Source organism: Pyxicephalus adspersus, chromosome 2 (genome assembly GCF_032062135.1).
Source record: "Pyxicephalus adspersus chromosome 2, UCB_Pads_2.0, whole genome shotgun sequence".
Lineage (NCBI taxonomy): Eukaryota > Metazoa > Chordata > Amphibia > Anura > Pyxicephalidae > Pyxicephalus > Pyxicephalus adspersus.
In genome coordinates this window covers 110,121,066-110,143,834 of record NC_092859.1, presented here as the reverse complement: position 1 = coordinate 110,143,834, position 22,769 = coordinate 110,121,066, and the positions used below count along the sequence as shown (strand labels likewise).

The 22,769-nt window shown below is 35.5% G+C and overlaps 1 protein-coding gene across 4 annotated transcripts in view; it reads right to left on the bottom strand.

Annotated features, from left to right (window-relative positions):
- The window catches only part of SFMBT2 (Scm like with four mbt domains 2), a 123,115-nt gene that overhangs the window by 76,276 nt on the left and 24,070 nt on the right, over positions 1–22,769 (bottom strand). For all 4 annotated transcript variants that reach the window (XM_072401834.1, XM_072401833.1, XM_072401832.1 and 1 more), the window contains exons 2-3: positions 10,165–10,319; positions 325–419 (exon numbers count right to left, since the gene is read on the bottom strand). In XM_072401834.1, coding sequence (XP_072257935.1) covers positions 325–419; positions 10,165–10,270 — 201 coding nt within the window. In that variant the 5' untranslated portion in view covers positions 10,271–10,319. The remainder of the gene's footprint in view (positions 1–324; positions 420–10,164; positions 10,320–22,769) is intronic.

Genomic DNA, 22,769 nt, shown 5'->3' with positions numbered 1-22,769 from the left:
ATCATTGTAATAGTAACCAAATTTATTCTTTATTAAAACTGAATAACATTTTTCACTCCAATTAAAATGCCAAAAAAGAGATGTTAGTCAATTTAAATGTGCAATAAGCTAAAGTGTGAAACATTAGTAAAGTAAACTGTATTAAATAACATAAAAGGAGGTGTTGGCTAACCAAAGATTCTTTGAATTTGCAAATAAATTAGTTGCTTTAATCTTTGATTTGCTTTGTGATAGCAATTTCCAGGTATTAGCTAACTTTTCTCTAATGTGGCATATAGCTCAGTGTTTTAACACCTAACAAGAAAACTAGAACAAAATACTTACATGTCTGAATGAGGTGTGCGGTGCAGCACTTGATGCAGTTTCCTCTAGATACTCATCCCAGTTAAAATCTGTATCTTCAACACTGGAGCCATCGTCTACAAAAACATAATATCAGAACAATTAATATGATTCAGTTACCTAACAAATTAGTGCAAGCAAAATGTTGTTAATCAACACTTTGTTGTTTCTAAGGTTACTTTTTAAGAAATAATAAAATTACTTCTCCTGAAAGCCAGCCCACTGCGCCCATCCAGGCTCAGATTTTATATTTTGAGAGGGGAGAGATAAACCAGAAAAGGTGAAATATAAGCAGCTTAAAATCATCTCAGTGTTTCCCCCCAAATTTTTTTTAGGATGGGTAGGAAGGAGCTGTAGGCAGGTGGCCACCCCATTATTGTGATCCAACTTTTCAGTAATCACCCATTGAAAAGTGCCGGGTGGTGCTTATCCCCACACAATTTGTGAGATAAAACTCGAGTTCTTTTTTTTAAATAGTGAATCTGACATTCAATATAACATTCTCTGGTGCAATGAATTTTTGCCATTAAAAACACATAGAGCCTGATTTAATAAAGTTCTCCAAGACTGGAGAAGGTACATTTTCATCAGTGAACCTGGAACCAAACCTGGAATGGATTTGTTCCAGGATTGAAAAGATTTGCTAACAAATATCAATTTACTTTTAAGATATCCATTCCAGGTTTGCTAAATCACTCAGTTCACTGATTAAAGTGTATTTTCTCCAGCCTTGGAGAGCCTTATTAAATGACGCCCATAGACCTGAAAGGCTCCACACCAGGGAATATTTGGTGAATGCCAGATTTGCTGATTTATAAGTATGACTCTAGTTAAAAACTCTATTATTTCTAGGAATATTTTACATTCAGGCATTCATCCACAATGTTATGAAAGTTTAATAAACCAGAAAGCACCAGCAAAAAAATGACACCAAGCAAATAACGTCAAGCAAACAGAAAGAAATGGTTAGATTTCCCCTAAGAAGATGAGGTCACTGAGGAGACTAAAGGAAGTGAGAATCTTTACATATTGGGCCTGATTTATTAAAACTCTCAAAGACTGGAGAAGATAGAAGAATCTGGATGACCAGCAAACCTGGAATGGATCTTTGTTTTTTGTTGGCAAATGTTTTTAATCCTGGACGAGATTGTTTCCAGGTTTTCTGGATCACCCAGGTTCTCCCATGATCGTTTATTTATTTCTAGACCTGATGAGTTTCAATAAATTGTGTGAAAATTCAATTGAACTATCCAGCCAAATGAAAAGCAAACTCATGTTTCCTTTATTTTCCTGTGCAGGCTGGGTGTATTTAAGGTAAATATTCACTCAATTGTGTGAATATTCTCAACTTCTTTAGTAAATCAACCCAAAGATTTATTACTTTATTTGTAAGGCAGATGTGAGTACTACAAATAACAACAAGAAAAATAATAATTTTAAATCTAAGAATAATATGTCATATCATTACCCTTGAGACTAAATCCATTAACAGTTGGCCAGTACTAACACACAATGTACAATTTATTACATTCAGAACTGAAATTTGTTTCATGTATATTGCAATCATTTTATCCATTTTCCATGTAATAATAACATAATATAATTTGTGGTAGAGTATAGCTGTACTTTACTAGAGTCAAGAAGAAGCAACTGAGAGATAATTGTTTTTTCAAAGACTAATTCAAGTCCTGGTATACCTCTATTATGTTTCAATTATGCACCATAAATGAAATTTCAACAACACTTCTATTACTTTATCTATGTTTAATGATGAAGTGATAACCGCAGTACATTTCTACTCATAACTAATGCAGGCTCCGTCATTATTAGTACAATTATGCAAATATTTGCATCACAATAGTAATGGTCTTAAGGCACTGGTTTATACTCTAAAATCTATATCAATCTGTAGTTTATGATATTCTGCTGTAATTAAAATTTCTTGGCAGCTTTTCATTTGAATTAGTCAGTAGCCGCTGTCAAACACATAAAATATATTTACACAAACTATAATGAGCGACAATGAGACATCAACAGTATTAAACGTTAGCATCCAAATGTGTCCAGAGACATCAGATAGAGGATTGGAAGTTATCTGAGGACTAATCATTTTTATTTCTAATGAGCATGCTGAGAAACATGTTGGAAAAACTGATAGTGAATAACTATGTACAATATAGGTATTACAAACAAATATTATAACGCACTATAACACTCAATATAACACTGCTTTTTTTTTCAAAGACTACGCGACCCACAATACAGGATTTAGGTAGCCGAGAGGTTCACCCATACACACACCACACTTTTCCTGCTCGCCTCTCACCCCCCTCCACCCTTAAATTTTCCCATCACCATGACACCATTCCCATCTTTGTGGGAAAATGGTCATAAGGCTGCTTTATTAACACGTTACCTTTTAATAAAAATTTACAACAAATACATCTTTGAAAGTAAAAACTTTGACAATAAATAACAACAATGATAATACCAATAAAATAAAAAACCCTGAATACCAATAACAATTTCTACTTTTGTGAACTTCTTAACCATTTACTTCACATGTACCCCTTTCAACAACTACTACTCCTTCCTGGTTACGAGCCCTCAGAGACACCACTCACCACACCATACCACCTGGAGGAGCGGCCCGAACCATCACTTTGTTCACAGCTGCAAAGCACAATGGACACGAGAACGAATACACTACCCGCAGCCCCTCCTTAAACCACCTTAAAAGAGATCCTACACCTATGATAGTTCTCCCCTCTGCCACACCAGTTTACAGATGCCGAGGACCCCAACTGCCATCCACACTCTACTCCCTACGACCTCAAGGGCAGGGGGGGGGGAGGGAAACTCTCTCTTCCTTCCAAAATTCCTGTTACTTCCTCCTTCCTTTCCCTTTTAACCCATTCCTCTCCTCAAATATTTTCAAACTTCCTATGTCTGAAACTCTTCCTATCACAACCTACAGTCCATTCAACCTCCTCCCTGCTTCCCCTAGCCCCCTGGTCATGTCTGCCTTCCGCCCATCTCTCTTTGCATGGCAGGGCCAGGCAGTACTTTTCTGTTCTTGATGATAAGTGCTACAAATAAAACTTACAAATACAAATGTGAAAGGACACGTCTTTGCTTTTTTATACTGTTCTATATCAGGCAGGAGTCAGTGCAAACATTACAAAAGATCCAAGTCCACTGTAAGTGCAGGGCAGAAAGTCATTTGTTTGCCAGACACTACTGTTCCCTACTACAACATAATTGTTTTCCTACTATACCATCATTCTTTTAAAGATAATCATCATGTTGTCTTGTGTTCCTAATTTTTTTTATGTTTATAAATTGCTGAAGGAACAAGCTCTTCGTCCAGGAAATATGTGAGCTGCTTTAATACCTGCATGCTGCCCTGGTTCTTAAACAACTGGCATTTGTACATTTTACAGCAGGTGGTAGAAAACTGCTTATTGTCACCCCCATTCAATTTTTATTGGCTGCTATTGGTGGGACGCTACATGAAACCAGCCCCACAACCCCCAAATCACAAATGACATATAGGGAAAGTGAATGTGTCTAGCAGGAACATAGACAGCAATAAAAGCTTGACAAGCCTTACAATGCTGCTGGTGCCAAGTAACTATGGACATCAGCAATTTTGGCATCTTTTCTTTATATTTCTGACACTGGTGGTAATTTGCATAGAAGCTGATAGCGTTGGGGGCATAACAGAGCTCTGTGCCTGGGAACTGCAGTAATTTATTTAACAAGGCTGCTCTTATAGTGAAATGCATATTGTACTGTAACATTCATCTAGACATTGACAACCACATTTAATTGCTACCACATTGTCTATAAATTATGAAACAAGGTAATCTATGCCAGCAGCAGATAGTTATAACACGATTTCAGCAATAAGGGACAACCCAAAAGACAAAGACCCAAGACTAAATAAACTAGCAAAGAATGAATTATGTGCTGCTATTTAATTGTGTCAATTAAATCAGCACTCTATCTAAAAATATTTCCTCAAGTTGATGAAAGTTTTTAAAGCACGTCTGTGGGCTCAGCATGGATCTGCTGTGTAAGCAGTAGGAATCTATCTTAAGGTGGAAGCTGCCTACTTCCATTATCTTTAGCAGGCCATTCAGCTGATCCCTTAGGAATACATTTCAGAATGTACAATACAGAATAATCTGGACTTCCATGCTTCACTAGATAATAGTTTAACCTGACAAATTAGATTCTAATCGTTAGGTGTGATGGCATTTATATTCATATTGCTTCTTCTGAAGAAATTCGAACTGGGATTTTTTTTCACACAGAAAAATTTTTAGGCTTTTAAATTGAGAGAATGGGTAATATATTATTAATATTACAAAGCACATCACAGCCAGTCATACACATGGTAGCCAGGAGAATAAAAGACAATTACTCACAAATTTCATACACATAGTTCTGCATTGCGGTTTAGTTACTTTTCTTGTACTTGTACATGGAAAATGGACCAAAGCAGTTTTTACATTTTCACTATGGTGCACTTTGTTTGACGATGACTTTGATACCACTTAAGATAGCATAGTAATACAGTTTTTTGGGGGGGTAGATGTAAATAAAATGTAAATATAGTATTCTATGTTTTATTCCTTTATAAAATCACACTAAAACAATGTTTTATGTACAGAGCATAACAAAGTTATCTGCAAATTAAAAAAGTGTTTTTCTTTTTAGTTTTTCTAATTTTCTTGTTATATAGGAGACAATGAAAACAGTAACAGAGGAATAAGAGAAACTTGGAACAATGAAAAAAATATAAATAGACAATGTAAAAAATAATAAATAAAGAGAACAAGGGATGAAAGAAATGGGATAATTAGAGGTTAAAAAACTGCGTCTTTAAAAAAAAAAAAACTGCTGTAAGTAATGCAATTTTCAGTAGTAACACACACTTTCACTGGTATGATCTATAAATAAATTAAACATTTTATTGTATTGACTCAATAACACTCAAAACCATCTGCATGTGTCTCTTTACACTGTGATTGATGAGTATTTGCTTGTAAAGTCAATTATTGAATAATTGATGCAGTGAGTCCACTGGGAATCCACACGAGCCTATGAGCAAACACAGATTTGTGTGGCCTTGTGTACTCTACCCATAGAAAGCTACAGTTCTATAATCATGTCACCAAAGGTGAAGTCTCAAGTGATGTAAATTAACTGTATGAAAACCATAAAAGTCAGTTATAACAGATACATCTAAATTGCCATTGCTGAACTCTCATAATGAAAATAGAAGTTGTCTGGCTATGACAGGCTCTTTTCTTGTTTTATTACTTTCCCTGACTGGGAAGTATGCAGGCCCTTACTCTTACTTTTGTGTGCCTAAACCAAAAGGTAAGTATAACAAGACAACAAGACAAACGATTAGCATTTTCAAGTTATACAGAGATCAGTGTTTGGGGGTCAGTGATTGTCCAGTTACAGGTTGCAGCAGAGAAAATTCAGGACCTTGTATAATTCAGTACATGCTTTTTAGCAGAGGTTTAGCTGGTGTGTTAGAGTTCAGCTTTAACTGCAGGCAACTGTGTCATCTATATAAACAGGGATTATGAATTCCCCTAATGATTACCACATTACAGACATATAATCATGCAATGCTCCGTATTACCATATATCAGTCATTTTTAAATCTATTTTCCTTACGCTAATTAGGTGGAGGAATCAGGTCAACTGAAAGATAACAAAAAGAAAAAACAGAAGGCAGACTAACCTATATTGATAGAAAATCACTTTTTGATGCAAATCCACTTTATTGATGTATTTCTTTTCTAAGAATTCAATTTTATGTTTTAAACATTCACATCTAACAAAACACATTGAGCCTTTTTGATATGAAAAAAATAGTTATCCTGTGTGTAGTACATGGAAGTTTTAGCCTCTGAAGTCAATGGACACAGATGAAATGTATTTAAAAGTAGTTTGTAGGTTTCTTTTTCGCTATTCTATTTTCAAAAAATAGATTAGAATTTCCAGCATATAATCTTTAAACTATAATTTATCTTGAAAATTAAAACTGTAACTCAGCAGTAAATATTATTTTATTGCTCCACCATCTCCTGGATGGAAAAGTATAATCAATTCTTTAATCTAGATAGGTTTTAATGTAGAGGCATTTTTACTTTTTTCCCCAGGGCTGGCTTCCTTCTTACCATACCATATGACTCCTGGTTACGATGTTAGTGGTTCTATGCAGCCACTTCTCTTCACTGTTTATATGGATCCAACCTCTCCAACACCATCATGGACAAAGGAAGTTTTTAGGAATATATGCTTACAAACTGTTTTCTTGTTTGATGACCAGTATCAATCCCTCATCCCCAGGCACGCCTGGTAATGACCAGAGAAAGAGGAAGCAGTATGTTGATGGTCTCACCCTCCAGCCCTGCTCTACAGGGATTGCCAAAGGTTGAGTCCTAGTCAAATATTTTTAGTATTTACATTGCCTGCATTAAAATTTACATTTAGCGATGTACTAAATATTTTAGAGCTCAATTAATTTGTGAGCACGGTGGCTCAGAGGTCAGCACTTTGCAGCACTGGGTTCCAGGTTCGTATCTCAGCCAGGATACTATCTCCATGGAGTTTGCAGGTTCTCCCCATGTTTGTGTGGGTTTTCTCCAGGTACTCGAGTTTCCTCCCACATCCCAAAGAAACATGCAGTTAGGTTAATTGGCTTCACCCCAAAATTGACCCTAGACTGTATTAGAGATTAACATACATAAAGACATTAACATATGACTATGGTAGGGACATTAGATTGTGAGCCCCTTTGAGACAGTTAGTGACATGATTATGGACTTTGTAATGTGCTGGGTAATATGTTGGCGCGATATAAATACTGTGTAGTAGTAATAGCAATCTAGCTAAACCTGATGAAAGTCACAGTGTCAGATTCTTCACCCTTTCGCAACTGTTAGGATAAACAAGTCATTCAGTCACCAATGTCAGCCACTTGGTTATGATGAATGGACCTACTGATGACACCTTGTTGCTACAACTTTGGTAGATGTGATTCTTTCTTACCACTGCTACTCTGTATCATTTTTAGGGAAATATGCAACACTACAATGCTTTTCTCAGTATCACATTCCCTGAAGAATCTTTCTCTCCAAAGTCACATCATTACTGTTTGTTTACTGTCCAAGCACATTTTTTAAGTGTGACTAAAACATGCAGAATAAAACACTTGTAATATCTGTTACAACTATTTTAATCAAAACAATACTGGAACTATAACTCGTAAAATTTCTTTATATATTCTGTTCTCTGTTTAATAGCATCAAAGATCCCAATTAGAAACTAGAATAGTTCAGTTGTTATTTCTTGCAAAAGTACAGTAGCAACAGGTTATTTCTGCAAAACTTCCACTTTTTACTGGTACAATTTGTCAGATACATCATAAAAAAGATACTTTTCTGTATGACACTCACTAAGGCAGGGAAAACTTTTGCACATAAAACACACCTATTTATTTTTTGCCCATTTACAGCAGAGTAAATAACAGAGTATTTTTTCCGTGTAGCCTAATACATTAACTTTGAAAGATACAGCACAGTGGAAATTAAAAATCAAAGTGATTGCATTGAGACAGGTCGGTAGTCATTTCAAGAGAGAAATATATTTCACTGATTTTTTGAGCTTAGGTTTTTTGATGCTTGCACAGAGCAAGCCATAAATTATCTGATAAATTTAACAACTGACAGCTAGCTCTGCCAATTAATTAGTGAAAGCAATTGCTGTTGTCAGTGGCTGAAAAGCAAAATATAAGAAATTATAAAAACTGACAGCAAAAAGTGACAACTGGCATAGTAAAGCAATATCATGCACTGATGACATACTGTGAATGATTATGTAAAAAATATATCAAATATGTATATATGTGACCAGGTAATACTATGTATGTATGTATGTAGTAACAGGTGAATACTATACTATACTTAAGAATGCTAAAGGCTAGGAACAGATTTGCAGATGTCTAAGAAAAACCAATGTGCAATGATGACTGGGCTAAGCATCAGTGGGGTTTGTCTACATGACAAAGTTGTTTAATACTGATAAGGACTACACAGCAGCCTTAGGATCCTAAATTGACATTCATACAACTGTGATGAATATTTGAACACTAATTTTTGAAACACCTGCCATTAGCAAATCCCAGCCTAAATCTAATCTCAACCATGGCAGACCAGTTCAATCAATACTACATAATCGTAAACATAATCTTAAAACATTTTTTTTCTGTTATGTTCAGTGCAGCTCAAACATGGAGTGGATCTTGCCCTGAACTTCCAATGGCATAAGAAAGTCATTATGGTTGTTTGTATGAGCATGGAAGTAATAGGGTTGAAAAATAAAAAAAATAAAAAATAGGAGAGTGCTGCCCATTATAGCTTTTTCACTGGTCTGTGCCAAAACCTCTCTAGGTTCAATGTAGGTGTCAATTAGTGTTCTTCTAACCAGGACTTTTACAGAAAACTCCACAGGAAAACCACCAGACTTAGTGGATGCTTAAAGTGTCTAGAAATCAAGGACAATTCAAAGCATAGCTTTGGTTTAAAACTCCTGTCTGGAACAAGCTCTGTTGGAAACATTCTTTCTCTTCCCATCTGGTACGGTGACTTTTCAGAACAAGAGGTGAAAATACCACAAAAATAATTTTTTTTTAAGTTAAGTAGAGGTATATTAAAACATCTATTAGTTCGTTATTGTTATATATTTCCTTGTTGCAGAGTTTCCCTTATTTCCTTAATGTCTGGTGAAAGGGTGTTCCAAGAAGAAGAAGCAAAGGGAAATCTCACAGAGAGCAGTACCAGGGTTTCTAACTTTTCCCCACTCTAAAAACTAAATACATTTTACCCAGCCTTGGAGTGCTAGTGTTATCTCTAAACACTCCTGGAAACTGCTGTTATTTAATTGGGGGAAAAATGAAAAAGTCAATGATAAAATGTATTTTAGAAAAATAACAGAAAAATAATATTGATGTTCATGAGTGATTTTGGATCATCTGTGAATGAATATGAAATGTTCACTTTGTTTCTTTGTGTTTAGCTGAGCTTCTGCAATGTGTCATTTATTTACTACACAGCACTTTTTCCTTTTCCTTAGCCACAACCACAGCTAACCATACCAGCTTTGCAAAATTTCCATTTGAAAACCATCAATTAAAAAAAAATGTAATTTTCAATTATATTTACGATGTAAAAAATTTAATCCACTTTTTGTTGCATTTCTTTTATATTTTGATTACATGTAAGATTTATTTTAATTGAAAGGAAACTAGACAATAGTAGTTCAAAAACTTGTTGTCAGTTAGAGAATCAATTTAAATCAATCAATTTAAATTGATCATAATATTGATCAAAAAATAATATGAAAGAAAAAAACAGTGTATGATAAGGACACAAATATGACTATACCTATGACTATGATATAAGACTATGTACACACGCTAGATAATTGTTGCCTTGGGTGTAAATCTGGATTATGTATTTTAAACCCACAATGTCATTTAATAATCCATCTTGGTGGATCATTCATGTTCAAAGGATGCTACACAGTTTGACTACAATGGAGAAAAGTCAGGTCAGTGCCATGAAATGCTGGTTAGCAGGAGCAACTGGATCACAGAGCAAATTAAAAGAATTACAAATATTTTAGCAGCTGAAACAGTTTACCTAATTGTAGTTCAACTGAGCTAAATATCTGCCCCAAATCCAACTTTAATTTACTATAGAGTGCAGTAGAACGTTTGTTCTAAAAACTTACCTGAACCAATCATTTCTCGGCTGCCATAAACTGGGCTGTTGGGCTTTTCCATGGATAGATTTGTCTTATCTGTGTTTACTTGTATACCTGAACTCCTATTCTCCATCACTGCAAATTTTCATTCTTTTTCCAGTTTATTCTAGTGCAACTTATTTCTAGAATATAAAAAAAGAAAAGGTCAAGCCAAGTTAGCAAAGAAACATTCCTAATTCATAATACACAGCAAGCACAGTGTTCAAATATGAAAACGGTTAATGGAAAGTTGCATTATTAAATTTATTTTTATTTTTTTTGCAAAAAGCATGCAGAATTGTGTAGGAATAAAATATCAGTGGAGTGGAGTCCTTAAACTCATCCAGGCTGAGAAAATTAATTCACAGTATTTTTCCAAAAATAGAACAAATGTTCCATTTTTAGGATTAATATTTACCATAGTAGTGTAATGTGTCACAAAATAAAGCTGTGGAGCTCCACATTCTTGACCTGGTACTAAGGGTCAGGGATGTGTCAGTCTGACCTTCATTTGGAACCCAAAATTACATTTTTACAGTACAGTTTAAAAATCCAGCAGGATGATTGTCATACTTGGTAAATCTGTAAACTTTTTATTAGAAGGTCTTGGGCTAAATATTGTGCCACCTATTTCAATGTCTTTTCTAGCTTCCCACATTTTCACATTACTTTGAATATTTTAGTCATTGAAGTATGATTGAAGTACTATTGACACTAATCAATGCCCTTCTTTTAAAATTCCTTTTTTTCCCTGGCTTCAATTTTCAATAACACCACTACTTTTGTAGCAAAACCTGAAATATTACCTGGTTGTGCAGAAAAAACTACACCGAGATTAGACTGTACCATGCTATCGGCATACATTAGCTACCTGGTTTACCTTAAAACACTGGATCAGTCTGTAGATACACTGGTATCATACTATTACTACTGAAAACATTTTTTTAGTAATAAAATTCCTAAAATGCACAAATTTCCATTGTGTTGTTTTAAGTCTATGGATTCTGAATTGTTGGATTAGTTACCCTGCATATATACAATATTATGCATATATACTATATTATGCAATTTCAGTTTATCTAAACAGAAGTAAAACAAAGCGGGAATTGATGCTGCTTCTCCTTTATAAAATAGTAAAGTGTGTTGTAAACCACCAAGTGTAGATATTTCCACCAGTACTTAGGGGACCCATCTACAAAACCCAAACTTATTACCAAGCAATTTCACTCTAATATGCATGGGGAAGCTGACTTAAACCCAAGTTAACCTCTTGGATCTTTGCACAGAATGATCCACAGAATACCGTTACATCCTAATAAACCAGCTCGCAATAGTCTGCTTATAAACCTAACCCTTTAAAGATAACATTTCTAGGTTTAAAAACTTAATTTCACAAGTGTAAACTTTGTGGGTGGAACATCACACTGGTTGGTTAGCAGAGAAGAACTGAATGGCTTTTTAAGTGAATATTTACTGTTCCCTCCGGGGTTTAATAATGTACGGATTGTACATCAAATGTTTAAATGAAACGTATGTACTCTATTCACACAAGAGTGCTATTTGTAATGTGTGCGTTTCTCCTCTCAGTCTGACATCAAGGACAGATAGAGTGTGGCTGCTGTGAGTGCTTGTGTATTAACTCAGCAGCACTCTATCCATCACCTTAAATTGAACTCCGGGGTACAAATATAAATAGGGTTTACAAGAAGCTATGCAGTTAAGTGGCATATTATAAGGAGTTGTGAAAAGCTCTCATTATTCTGACAAGGATACATTGCTACGTTATTGAGCACTGCATTGATGTAATGCTCGAAGTGTGCAGATTAAAAAGCCATTACACCTAAAATGCAAACTGACTCGGTGTAAAATATGTGCTTGATATTGTGTGTAACCTAGATATCTGCCACGGTAAACTATTGTCCTCTATTATGAGTCATTTTAGGTTTAATGCTTTCCTGCGGTGTCACTGAATAGCTTTACTAACAACAAAGCTTATGCATTGCAACCTTCATGGATTATTAGTCCATTCCTAATTACAAATGTGTTCGTTCTAAAAAATATCTTCATCATTTTAAGCAGGTTGAATTTAAATGATGATGATTACTGCGTTCTCTGGCTGCATCCTAGATTTAAATCAGTGACTCTCTGGGTTTTAAAGCTGGTGATGAAAGCTGCTGGTGCTGGTCATTTCATATAAAAATAAGTGCCTGGCTGCCATGCAGATTTACCTGGAGCAGATATTCAAATGAAAAGTTCTGACTTTGTGCTGACTTTTTGAATTTGCAGATAAGTGACTGTAATCTAGAAGAAGCTAGCATTTTTGCAATGGCTGCTCATTTATTTTAGTTAATACAGGTATTCTGTAATGCTGGTATAGTAGACAATTCAAAATATACTAGTAACATACATTCAATGCACTGGTAAGATATAACTAAAACTGAAAGAAAATCTACAGGTTTATGTACAAAATATGTCCAGCGTGTGGGAAACAAAATCAATGTTTCTAGAGTGCTAAACTCTGAAAGCAGTGATCTATGAAGCCATGGAAATAATCCTGTCATGGCACATACATTCAGAAGCCCAGAGTGATAGGAGCCGACAAAATTCATATCATGATATATTGTTGTCTTCTAAAAGAATGTATCATAACCGGCACAGAATGCTGGCTGGAGAATGGGCTCATTCAATCTTTGTACCAATGTAAGATTTGTTCTACTCATGATGAATTCAATGTCATGCCACTAGCATCATATTTACTAAGCCTGTAATCTTTCTCTCTAAACCCCATTTATTATGATTGATAAGGTAACATTAAAGCTGATTTACTAAAACAGATGATTATCTTTACACAATAAATTGTGCAAATTCCTATTCACTTTCACTACCTGATCATATGCAGATGAAATAAATAAGCATATTATTTTTTTCACGTGATTATATTATTGAAGTAAATATTCACATCTCTGATCAGGAATTCATAACATTTTTAGTAAATTGGAAATAGCATAATTGGTTTACTTGTTTATTAACTTGACACTGATTAGTGTATTGAGCTTGAAATCTGGCACATGAGTCCTAGAATATCCCACACACGTTGTCATAAATATTACCAAATGTCTGAGACAAAATTCACTAGTAGTTTTTCCCCCCATGTTTACTGTTTGACAAATATTAACAACAATTAGGAAAATAGTTATGTCTAAAAACGGACTGTGGAGAGGTGGGTTTAGCTGAAAAATTGGTAACAAGCAGGTACGTTTTTTTAAGTTGTAAAAGAGATATTGCCTGTCCCTGCTACAATAAAGAACTGTCTGCTCAAAAAAAGATTCTGCTTTACAGTTAAAAGTCTTGCTGCTGTTTATTGTTGTTTGATCTGCCCCTGCCACCTCACCAGCTAAGGAGCACTGTACATGATCTACCCACATGGACTGCCCAGGCACAGAAGTTCTCCCACACAAGAAGGCATTGTACACAGGCCTCACTGGCAGGATATCTCCTTTTTTCCATATGTGGAAGATCATGGATTTCATCAATAAAGTTGAGACAAAGTCTTCTGGCTACATAACAAAAATGCGAAAAAAAACTTGGTAAATTGGGGAAAGTTACATACACAAAGCAAACAAATTACACCCAATGATTCAAAAAACTCTGCAAAACTAAGAAAAGAATGAAATAAAGGAGGTACCAAAATGAATGTGGGTTCACTAAAGGTCAATAGGAACTTAAATGTTCTTTAGATACCAGTATACCATGGGTGTAAGCTGGTATTTTTATTCATAACCTGGACCTGAGCTGTTAAAGTGAAATCTCGGTCCCGCAGATTACACAGGGGGAACACAGCTTTCATGTGCACATATCAGAGCTCTGTAACAACCAGGCCAGGTGTTCTATTTACAGATCATCCGGCACTGACAGCGTGCTGTCGCTGGTTACGCAAGGTGAGCTGCAATCTCCCATAGTAATCTGCGGGCCTTGGAGGCTCTTTCACCAGCTTCCGATTGGTGTGCTTCTTCTGTTCCTCACAATCAACAACTCTACCCTACATATGAGACCCAGGAATTACATCCTCCCACCCAAGACTTGCACTTCCAGTCCCAGCAAGGACAGAATTTAGTGGTTTCAGGAAAGATATCCCAAGAAAGGCCTATGACTGTATACATCCTGTAAGGAAATGAGGGAAAATCACCCTCATAAGGGTTTCTAAACCTTTCTCTACTCTAGTAATACTTTAGTAATATGTGATTTAATTGTATTTATGTCTCCAATGGATAACTTTCCCGATTTGTGGGCTCTCAAGTATAGGGAATATAGGACATTTCAAATCAACAAAACCTGGGGAAAAATCTCACTAGCAGAATGGGAAGAAATAAAAAACTGCCAGTGATTTCAAACCTTCAAGTCTCTACCCAGCACTAAAACATTATTTAAAAAAGGGTAGGCCATATCACTGAATAACTAAAACAACATTACAAATATATTCTTTATAACTGTATTTCTACAAACAAATGCAACATATTTATTAACAGCCTTGCACTGATAATTCTCAAGGTTATTTTTACTCCAACGTATTTATAAATGTATCATGACAGAAAATGCACAGCTATGTTCATTCATTCAAATACACATTTTGAGAGAAAATAATGCTACCACCTAGATTAAGTATAACACGCCCCAGGGTGAAATGTAATAGTGGGTGAATTGTGGGAAAAGACAGGGCTTTGCAAATGTGGAGAAATCAGCACATTCATGACATGTCCTCTTAAATTTCAAGTCATCAGATGTGAAGCTCAGCTGGTACTGAGATGAATGATGGCTTGTGTGACACCTAATTCATATTTCTGTGTGCTTACAGGTGCTTGATGTACTGAATGCCCCCATCTGAATATTCACATATTGAAAGAGGAGGAGAAACAAAAATATAAGCAAGTTTCAGGTTTATTGACTTTGAGAACTTCTTCAAACCTTACAACACTGACATTTATGTTTGCATGTAAGCACTGCTTGATTGAGTTACATTTTGCACCACTTAAATAAAATACCTATTTTTTTTCCTACACGAAATATAAAGTAAACATTAACCTTCACTTAAGGATCTGATCTGATATAAATAATATCAGATAAGGTACTTGAAATTTTTCTGTCCAAAAATGTGTTGTGGGAACCTCTACGTGTCTGCACTTTACACCTGCAGCAGAATATTGCTCATTCATAGGTATAAATGGGGCTGTGCTAAATATGATACACCTTGTGTGTACCAGATGTCTTTGCAAACATGGTAGCCACTTTATAAAAGTAGTGATATAACCGCTGTGGATGCGACAGGCCCACTAACATCAGACTGACTGCAGAAAACTACAGGTGGGCAGATAAATTACTAGTCACCCTGCACAAAGGAAGACAGGTCTTCAATACAGGAAACTCCTGCACAAAGTCAAAGATTTATGCCGGATTGCTACACCTATATGAAAGAAATGCACAAAGCATGTCAAGAATTAAGAAAGAGTACACATACATCTGTATTTAGACACTATTATACTTATGCTAGAATTGGGATTTCAACGTTTCTAATGCCAAATGTTCATGTGTGTTAATTCAAAACATTATTAAACAATCTATGTCAAGTGATATCTGAAAAAGTCCAAAATCCAGTCTGAGATCCACTCACATTGGCAATTTCTCTATTTTGTATGTTCACACTAACATGAATACAGGTTGACATTACAAAATCCGGCCATTTATAATCCGGATCCTTCAGTTTTCCGGCATGGATTTCGGAGCGCATTTTCAAATTTACACTGCTTTCTGGAGGCGCCGTTTATGTTTTGATGGTGCTGTACTCCAGAATCAGCTGTTGGGTCTTGCTTTTTCTCCACAATTTTAAGCTGTTCCTTTTGCTGAGGATGCTGTTACTGTCAGTCATAAAGATGTTCATACTGACAGCCCACTTGCTATTTAGCTTCTTTTCGAAGGAACAGTAATATTTAAAATTCTGTAAAACTGTTTTTTTTAGTTGGTGAACATTAAGATTCATTTGCTTTTCATTTAGTGCCATTTCATTTTAATTTATACGGCATATAAAACCTTCAAAAAGCCAGACTTTTCGAAAATCCGGCAATCCTCAGGTCCGGAGGTTGCCAGATTTTTGAATGTGAAACTGTACAAGCCAAAGATGTGACTGTTAACAAGGTAGTTTGACTAAACTAAAATTAAAGAGTTTATGTTAACTTAAAGTAAACATTAACATTAAACTGGGGCATCATGCAATTATACTGCATGAGATGTAATGCTTTGTCCTTACAGCCCAATGTACAAAAGCAATTCTCTCTTCACTTATTGGACACTATATGACAAGCAAGGCAAATCATAAGAAACATGTGAAATATGTATTGCTTTCTATCTATAGGCAATGTGAAAAATATCATATTGTTTTAAATAACATCTGACATCAGATCAGACACTGAGACTCTGTTGAAATAAATACTAGTATCACTGGAATTACCAAAAATGTTATGACTTAAAAATAAAGATTTCCCTGGTGGCTAAATATATTCTTCTTCTTTGGAAAAAGTAATCATGGTACTAGTAATGTTTACTGGATTCATGTGGAGGTGTGGTGCTATGTTCCAATTTATTGATATAGTGAGCAGATGGACACCACTACCCTTGGAGGCTAAATTTTCTGCTGGATGGATTGAGATAATTACACATGCCAAATCAGCCATAAGGGAGGGAAAACCAGATGAGTTTGCTCTTCCCTTCTTTGTGGCAACAATGGAAGGTACAAATTGAAAGGACTGATTTGGCCTATGCACATCCCATTGCATAGTTTAGTATGTGAATCTGTCCATTATGGAGATCATTTTTTAAGGGGTGGAATATTTTAATAGAAAATGATGATGGCCCACAAATATGTGGTCAGGCTGCATTGGTAAGTGATATGAGAATTTACTTAAACTGGAGCCAAAATAAAAAAAAAACACTGAGCATGAAGGTAATTCTTTGCAGAATGGACAGCTACGTCTCAGGACATGCACAGCTCAGTGTACGGTCCCTGCATACCTGAGTGCTTTGACAGAAAGAAACCCAGTGTGCATACGTAGGAGTGAAATCATTTTGGCCTGGCCAATGACTAAAGACCCAAACCTGGAAAAGGACCAGGCGAAGATGTTGGAGATGGCAATAGAGCAAGGAAAAGTAAGTTTCACTTTAAAACTAGCCTTCACATTATACCTGTCTGTGGGGGTTACAAACATTTTAATATAAATTGTTCAACAGTGGGATAACTCCACAATTTGGAGAGAATTAGTTTTTTATACTGCTCATGTCACTCAAAGAAATAGAAAAAAATGATGGGTATCTTAAAAAGCTTTCTTTTACTATACATAAGTAATAAAGAGTTTTAGCTTTACATATGCTTTCAATATAATGAGAAACCCTGCTCTCTTTCCTTTTTATGCATGGTTGGACTTTGCATCTAAAACTGTGGATTTACAGCACAGCTACAGCCAAATATTATGGAGCCATTTTTCCAAATGGTACACAGCTGTTTTAAGCTTGTTGGCCATCATCAGTACAATGCATAGAAAGCGTGGCTTCTGCTTTCTCTAAAATGTGACCCTGAAATAGCATCATTAGGATTTATTAGTATTCTTAATATTATGAATATTGCTCACAGCTTACATCAGCATGACCTACTTTATATTCTACTGCACGTCACAGAACATGAGTTACATTTAGTTGTAGCAAAACACAACTCATTTTGTCACTACAGTTCTCTTATTAATTGATATAAAACTGCAATTAGTGGACATTGGTCCTGTGAGGGACAGCACATTTAATTCTTTTTTAATCAAAACAGCATATGTTACCTGTTAAATTGTATGCCTAACGTTCCTTCAGCAGAACAATTAATGCAATGTAAGAAACGTGTGTACTGCTAGCTAGCTCTGGCAGGGCTGCCAATATCAATAAAGACTGTGTTGACTTAACAGCCTGAGAATAGGTCCTGTGAGAAGCCTGGAGAAATCTTGGCAACTGGAATTTCTACTTTGTGTTATGAAATAGTCACACAGCCTTTTATATTTCTCTTGAGTTACAAGGTTCACAAGTACCCTCCACATCACAGTCACATAATTCACTGCTTCTTTTGCCAGTTTAGCTCTGGCAGTTTGCTGGACTTGCCTAGATTAGGCTGACATTAAGTTGCTCAATCATTCAGCACTTAGAGGAAGATTATAAGGAACTACACAACACTGCAATATGAAATGACCATCTTTTCCCACACTGATGTGTTTGGCACAGTCTTCTAAAAGTTGGTCTTTGTTTCATTCTCTAATGTTAAGGCTTGACCTATACAGAATACACCCATTAACCAAAACATCAAAACCACAGATGAAATGAATATCATGATCATCATGATAATCCTCACATTAAATTAGCAATGGTCAATGGGGTGGGATATATTAGACTTAAAGTGAACAGTCAGATTTTGAGGGTGATGTGTTGGATTTAGGAAAAAATGATAAGTGCAAGAATCTGAGAGACTCTGACAGGGAAAAAACTGTAACTGTTTGACAACTGGGTCAGAATACAGGTAGTTCCTGGGTTAAGGACATCCAACATATGGACGACTCCTAGATACAAACTGGGCTTCCCTGCTCCCTCGTGTGCAGAACGGAGGCTTGGAGGAGGCGGTTTGCATGACTTGCAGAAGAAATCTTTTTGCTAATTACAACTGAGGTTGTGAGTGATCTTAAAAGATGATCTGATCTGTAGAATCTTGTAACTCTTTAATGACCACAACAAACTCTGCAGTTGATTCTTTTTGCATATTAAAGCACAGCTTGCTCCAGAAGTTAATGATTTTTTTTTGCTTTGTTTGTGTGTTTTATACAGTAACTGACACCATGTTGCCTAATAATATGTTGAGATAAACATCTGTCATAATTGCACTTACTAAAATAATGTACCCATTCCGACTTACATACAAATTCAACTTAAGAACAAACCTACAGCCTCTATCTGGTATGTAACCTGGGGACTACCTGTATTAGCAAAATTGCAGATCTTATGGGGTAATACTGTATGCAGCGGTTAGTACCTACCAAAAGTGGTAAAAAGAAGAACAATCAATGATATAGCAACGGAGTCTAGGAAGCTAGCCTGTCTGGTCTGATCCCACAGAGGTGTTACTGTAGCAAAAAAGTTAGGAAACTGAATGCTAGCCACAACAAAAAGTTGTCACAACACATCATGCATTGTGTATGCACTGTGCCAAGTACCAAATGTCAATAGGATACCAAGTGTGAGAAATTTATTAGGCCCAGCCCCACTTTACTAAAAACTAAAAATGTGTATCTGGAGTTTAATTTTATTGGAAAAAAATAAAAAACAGGTGTTCCCAAGTTTCAATAGAATTATTGCAAGATAGTAGTTGATGTGTAGAACTATGACAACCAAAACTGCAACTAAAATCCCACATAATTTGCATGAAGTTCCCTTAACTGAGTACACAGATGTAATCAATCCCCCAAATCAGATAGGTGAGGGAAGATCATTGGTGCTCAAAAAACTGACTCATTATCTAATATGATAACAGCACACAATTCAGATATGCCGAAATCTTAAACTTTACTGAACGTAAGTTTACTCTGACAATGTGTAATATAAATTTTTTTAACCTAAAGTAAGAGCACATTTTGTTTAAACTGACCTTTACCTCTGGGTTATTGGCCAAGTCTTGTGTCATTAGGGTCAATGACATTTTTTTTCTTTGTCTTTGTGAGCTTTTTCAATAGCAAAAGAAAGTAAAAAAAAGAGATTAGCCTGAGGGCCAACAAATAGCTCACCAACAATCTTTTATTAACCTTATGCAGGTCACCAATATACTAATTTCGCATTTGCAAAATCCTGACTGAATCTTAAAAAGGATCCAAAATGTGGAAATTTGTGGCAAGAAGATTGAAATCTGCTGAAGTCCGCTCAGTTTTCAAACCTGTAATGTTCTTTAGGAGTTGTGACTAATCAATCCAACTTGCCATTAAAGTAACCCTGCAATTTAACATTTTGGTATGCTTTCTTGCAAAGCTTGAGGCTCCTCTGCTATCTCACAGTGCCAGAAGTGACACTTATAGCCAGTATAGCATATGTCCTATTGGCCACCGTGGTCACTGACTACAACATCACTACTGTGACTTGTAGTCATGTAGGAAGAACCACAACAGCTACTGGAGAACATTCCTGGAAACATTGACCTCCAGAGCTCAAGGATCAACACACCACCACCAAAAGATAAGTAGTCATATACAACATTGCAAATACTAAAAAAAAAATGGATCATAATAGCTAGATACGGGAGTTCACCTCGGAACACAGGTTTTAATTGGATTCCGCTAGTACTTCCTCTATCCTTTCCCCCCCACTCTCCTGTTGTATTTACCCTAATTGTTGATTCCCTCCCCCTTTTACCTTTTGTGTCCTCCCTTATGTCCGTTATGTTTTAAGAGTCAGGGTCAAAGTGCGAGACGCACCTTCATATTTCCTAACCGTAATTCTTTTCTATTTTTTTATGTTTGCGACCTGGCTTAGCTCCGGGAAGGGGAAGATTACAGGTCTTGATTGTTACAATTGCTTTTTGTAATGCCATATGCTACTGATGTTTCTCCTGACCATACTCTGGTTGTCATTGGTTCTTTTCTTTGGTTCTTGTCATTGTTCTTTTAATGTTTGTTAATGTTACTGTTTTGTTTTAAAAATCTCAATAAAAATATTGAAATACAAATACTAAAAAAAATGTTTAGAAACTTTTTGATGAGAGGAGGGACATTATCACAATTCAACAATATTGTGCAATGTACTTCTGACATTTTAGCCTTACAGCTGCATCTAATTTTACAATGTACATATTATTGAATAGTTTATTATATCAATTAATTACCTTGTGACAATATTATCATCAAAATCACATTCAAATTACATAAATTCCTTCAAAATCCCTTTTAACCTAAACTTTTTAAAATGAACTGGACAGAAATGTGTAATAGGCTTAATACTTATGATAAGCTTTTGAATGAAGCTTTTTCTTCAAACAAACATCTAACGTAATCTGACATACGATGTCTAATTAGAATTTCAAAGTAAATATTAAAGTAAAAGGAAAATCTAGGTAAATCTAATCACCTTTTAAACATTATTACCATGCTGACATTTTGCTTAGAAGAAAAAACAGTCAAAGGGATAAACAGAATGTGTTCCCTCTTTTTTTTGTTTTATTTATTAGAAAATACTCAAATAAATTGCACTGATGGTTTAGCTGAAGGGCCACAGAGGAAGGAAAGACCAGTGTGCCTGTGGTCTAAAAACAGGACAGTTTTCATAACCAAAATCTAGGTTTTGTACTCCCTGGATTGTCCTATATAGTGAATTTGGGAAAATGATAATGCCATCATAGTGCCCTGTTTAAATATCAGGGCTCAATACATGTTAAAGTGGACCTGTATGGTCCCTTTGATTATCAAACTAACAAAAACTTATTAAGATTCCCGTACATGTTGTGTTTTGCATACCTTCCACAACCAGGTCAAGAGAAGAGAACCCCATTCATAGTGGTATTCAAAAGAGAAGTATGAATCAAAACATAGTGAAGGATTGGAAGACATTTAAATATATGCATGGTTGTCACTGCACTAAGCAATTTTTACTGGCACCTTAAATTAAATTGACACTATCTAACTAGTTGGCCAGGTTTCATTGTCATAAATGGGTCTGAGATAACACAATTAAACTTTAATTATACTTGTTTAACATTAGGAGAAAGGAACAGACTTCTCAATAAGTACAAAACCGATTCCACCTGATCTAGGTATCACCAGCAAAAGTGAGTAGGAGGTTGTGCATAATTTTTCAATCCAGCCAACTGAATCAGCATTCACATTTTGCAACTGTCTCTAGCCCATCAGATTCCTGCAAAGCAGCATTAGAAATATTTAGGACATGTGGAAGTTTGGCTCAGTATATGGGTAATCTGAACTTGATAGCAGACAGTGTATTGATCTCGATACATCAGATTCCAATATGTACTGTTTTTCATTTTACATTGGATATGTGTCCTTTTGCAAACACATTTACATAACAAATATACTTGCCACACAAGCCGTTCTGCAATGATTGTTAATAAAATGATCTATTTTATTCAGCAGCTTATGTTTTACCACCACTAGATTTATCCGTTTACTATGAAAACAGTGGGGTAATTGTCCTTCCAACTCAAGTAATTGTCTAACTGCTCTTTTTAGCAGCATTTTGTTTTAAAGGGCACTAGGGATATTCATTTGATTGTAACCGGCAAAGTGATGTGAACAAAAATGGTAAGCTTGCTTTTTTCTATGAAAATTATTGAACATAAAAAACAAAATTTGCAATGGCTGTTTGCACAACCCCTTTATTAGGATGGGTGATGATGTGTGACATTTACTACCCCTGTGTAACATTAACCCCAATTATTAAATCACTCAGATTACCCTTTTAGAGAAATAAGGTAGTCTTTTTTCTTTAAAAGCTGGCACATAGTTAATTAATGCTGATGGTTATAATAC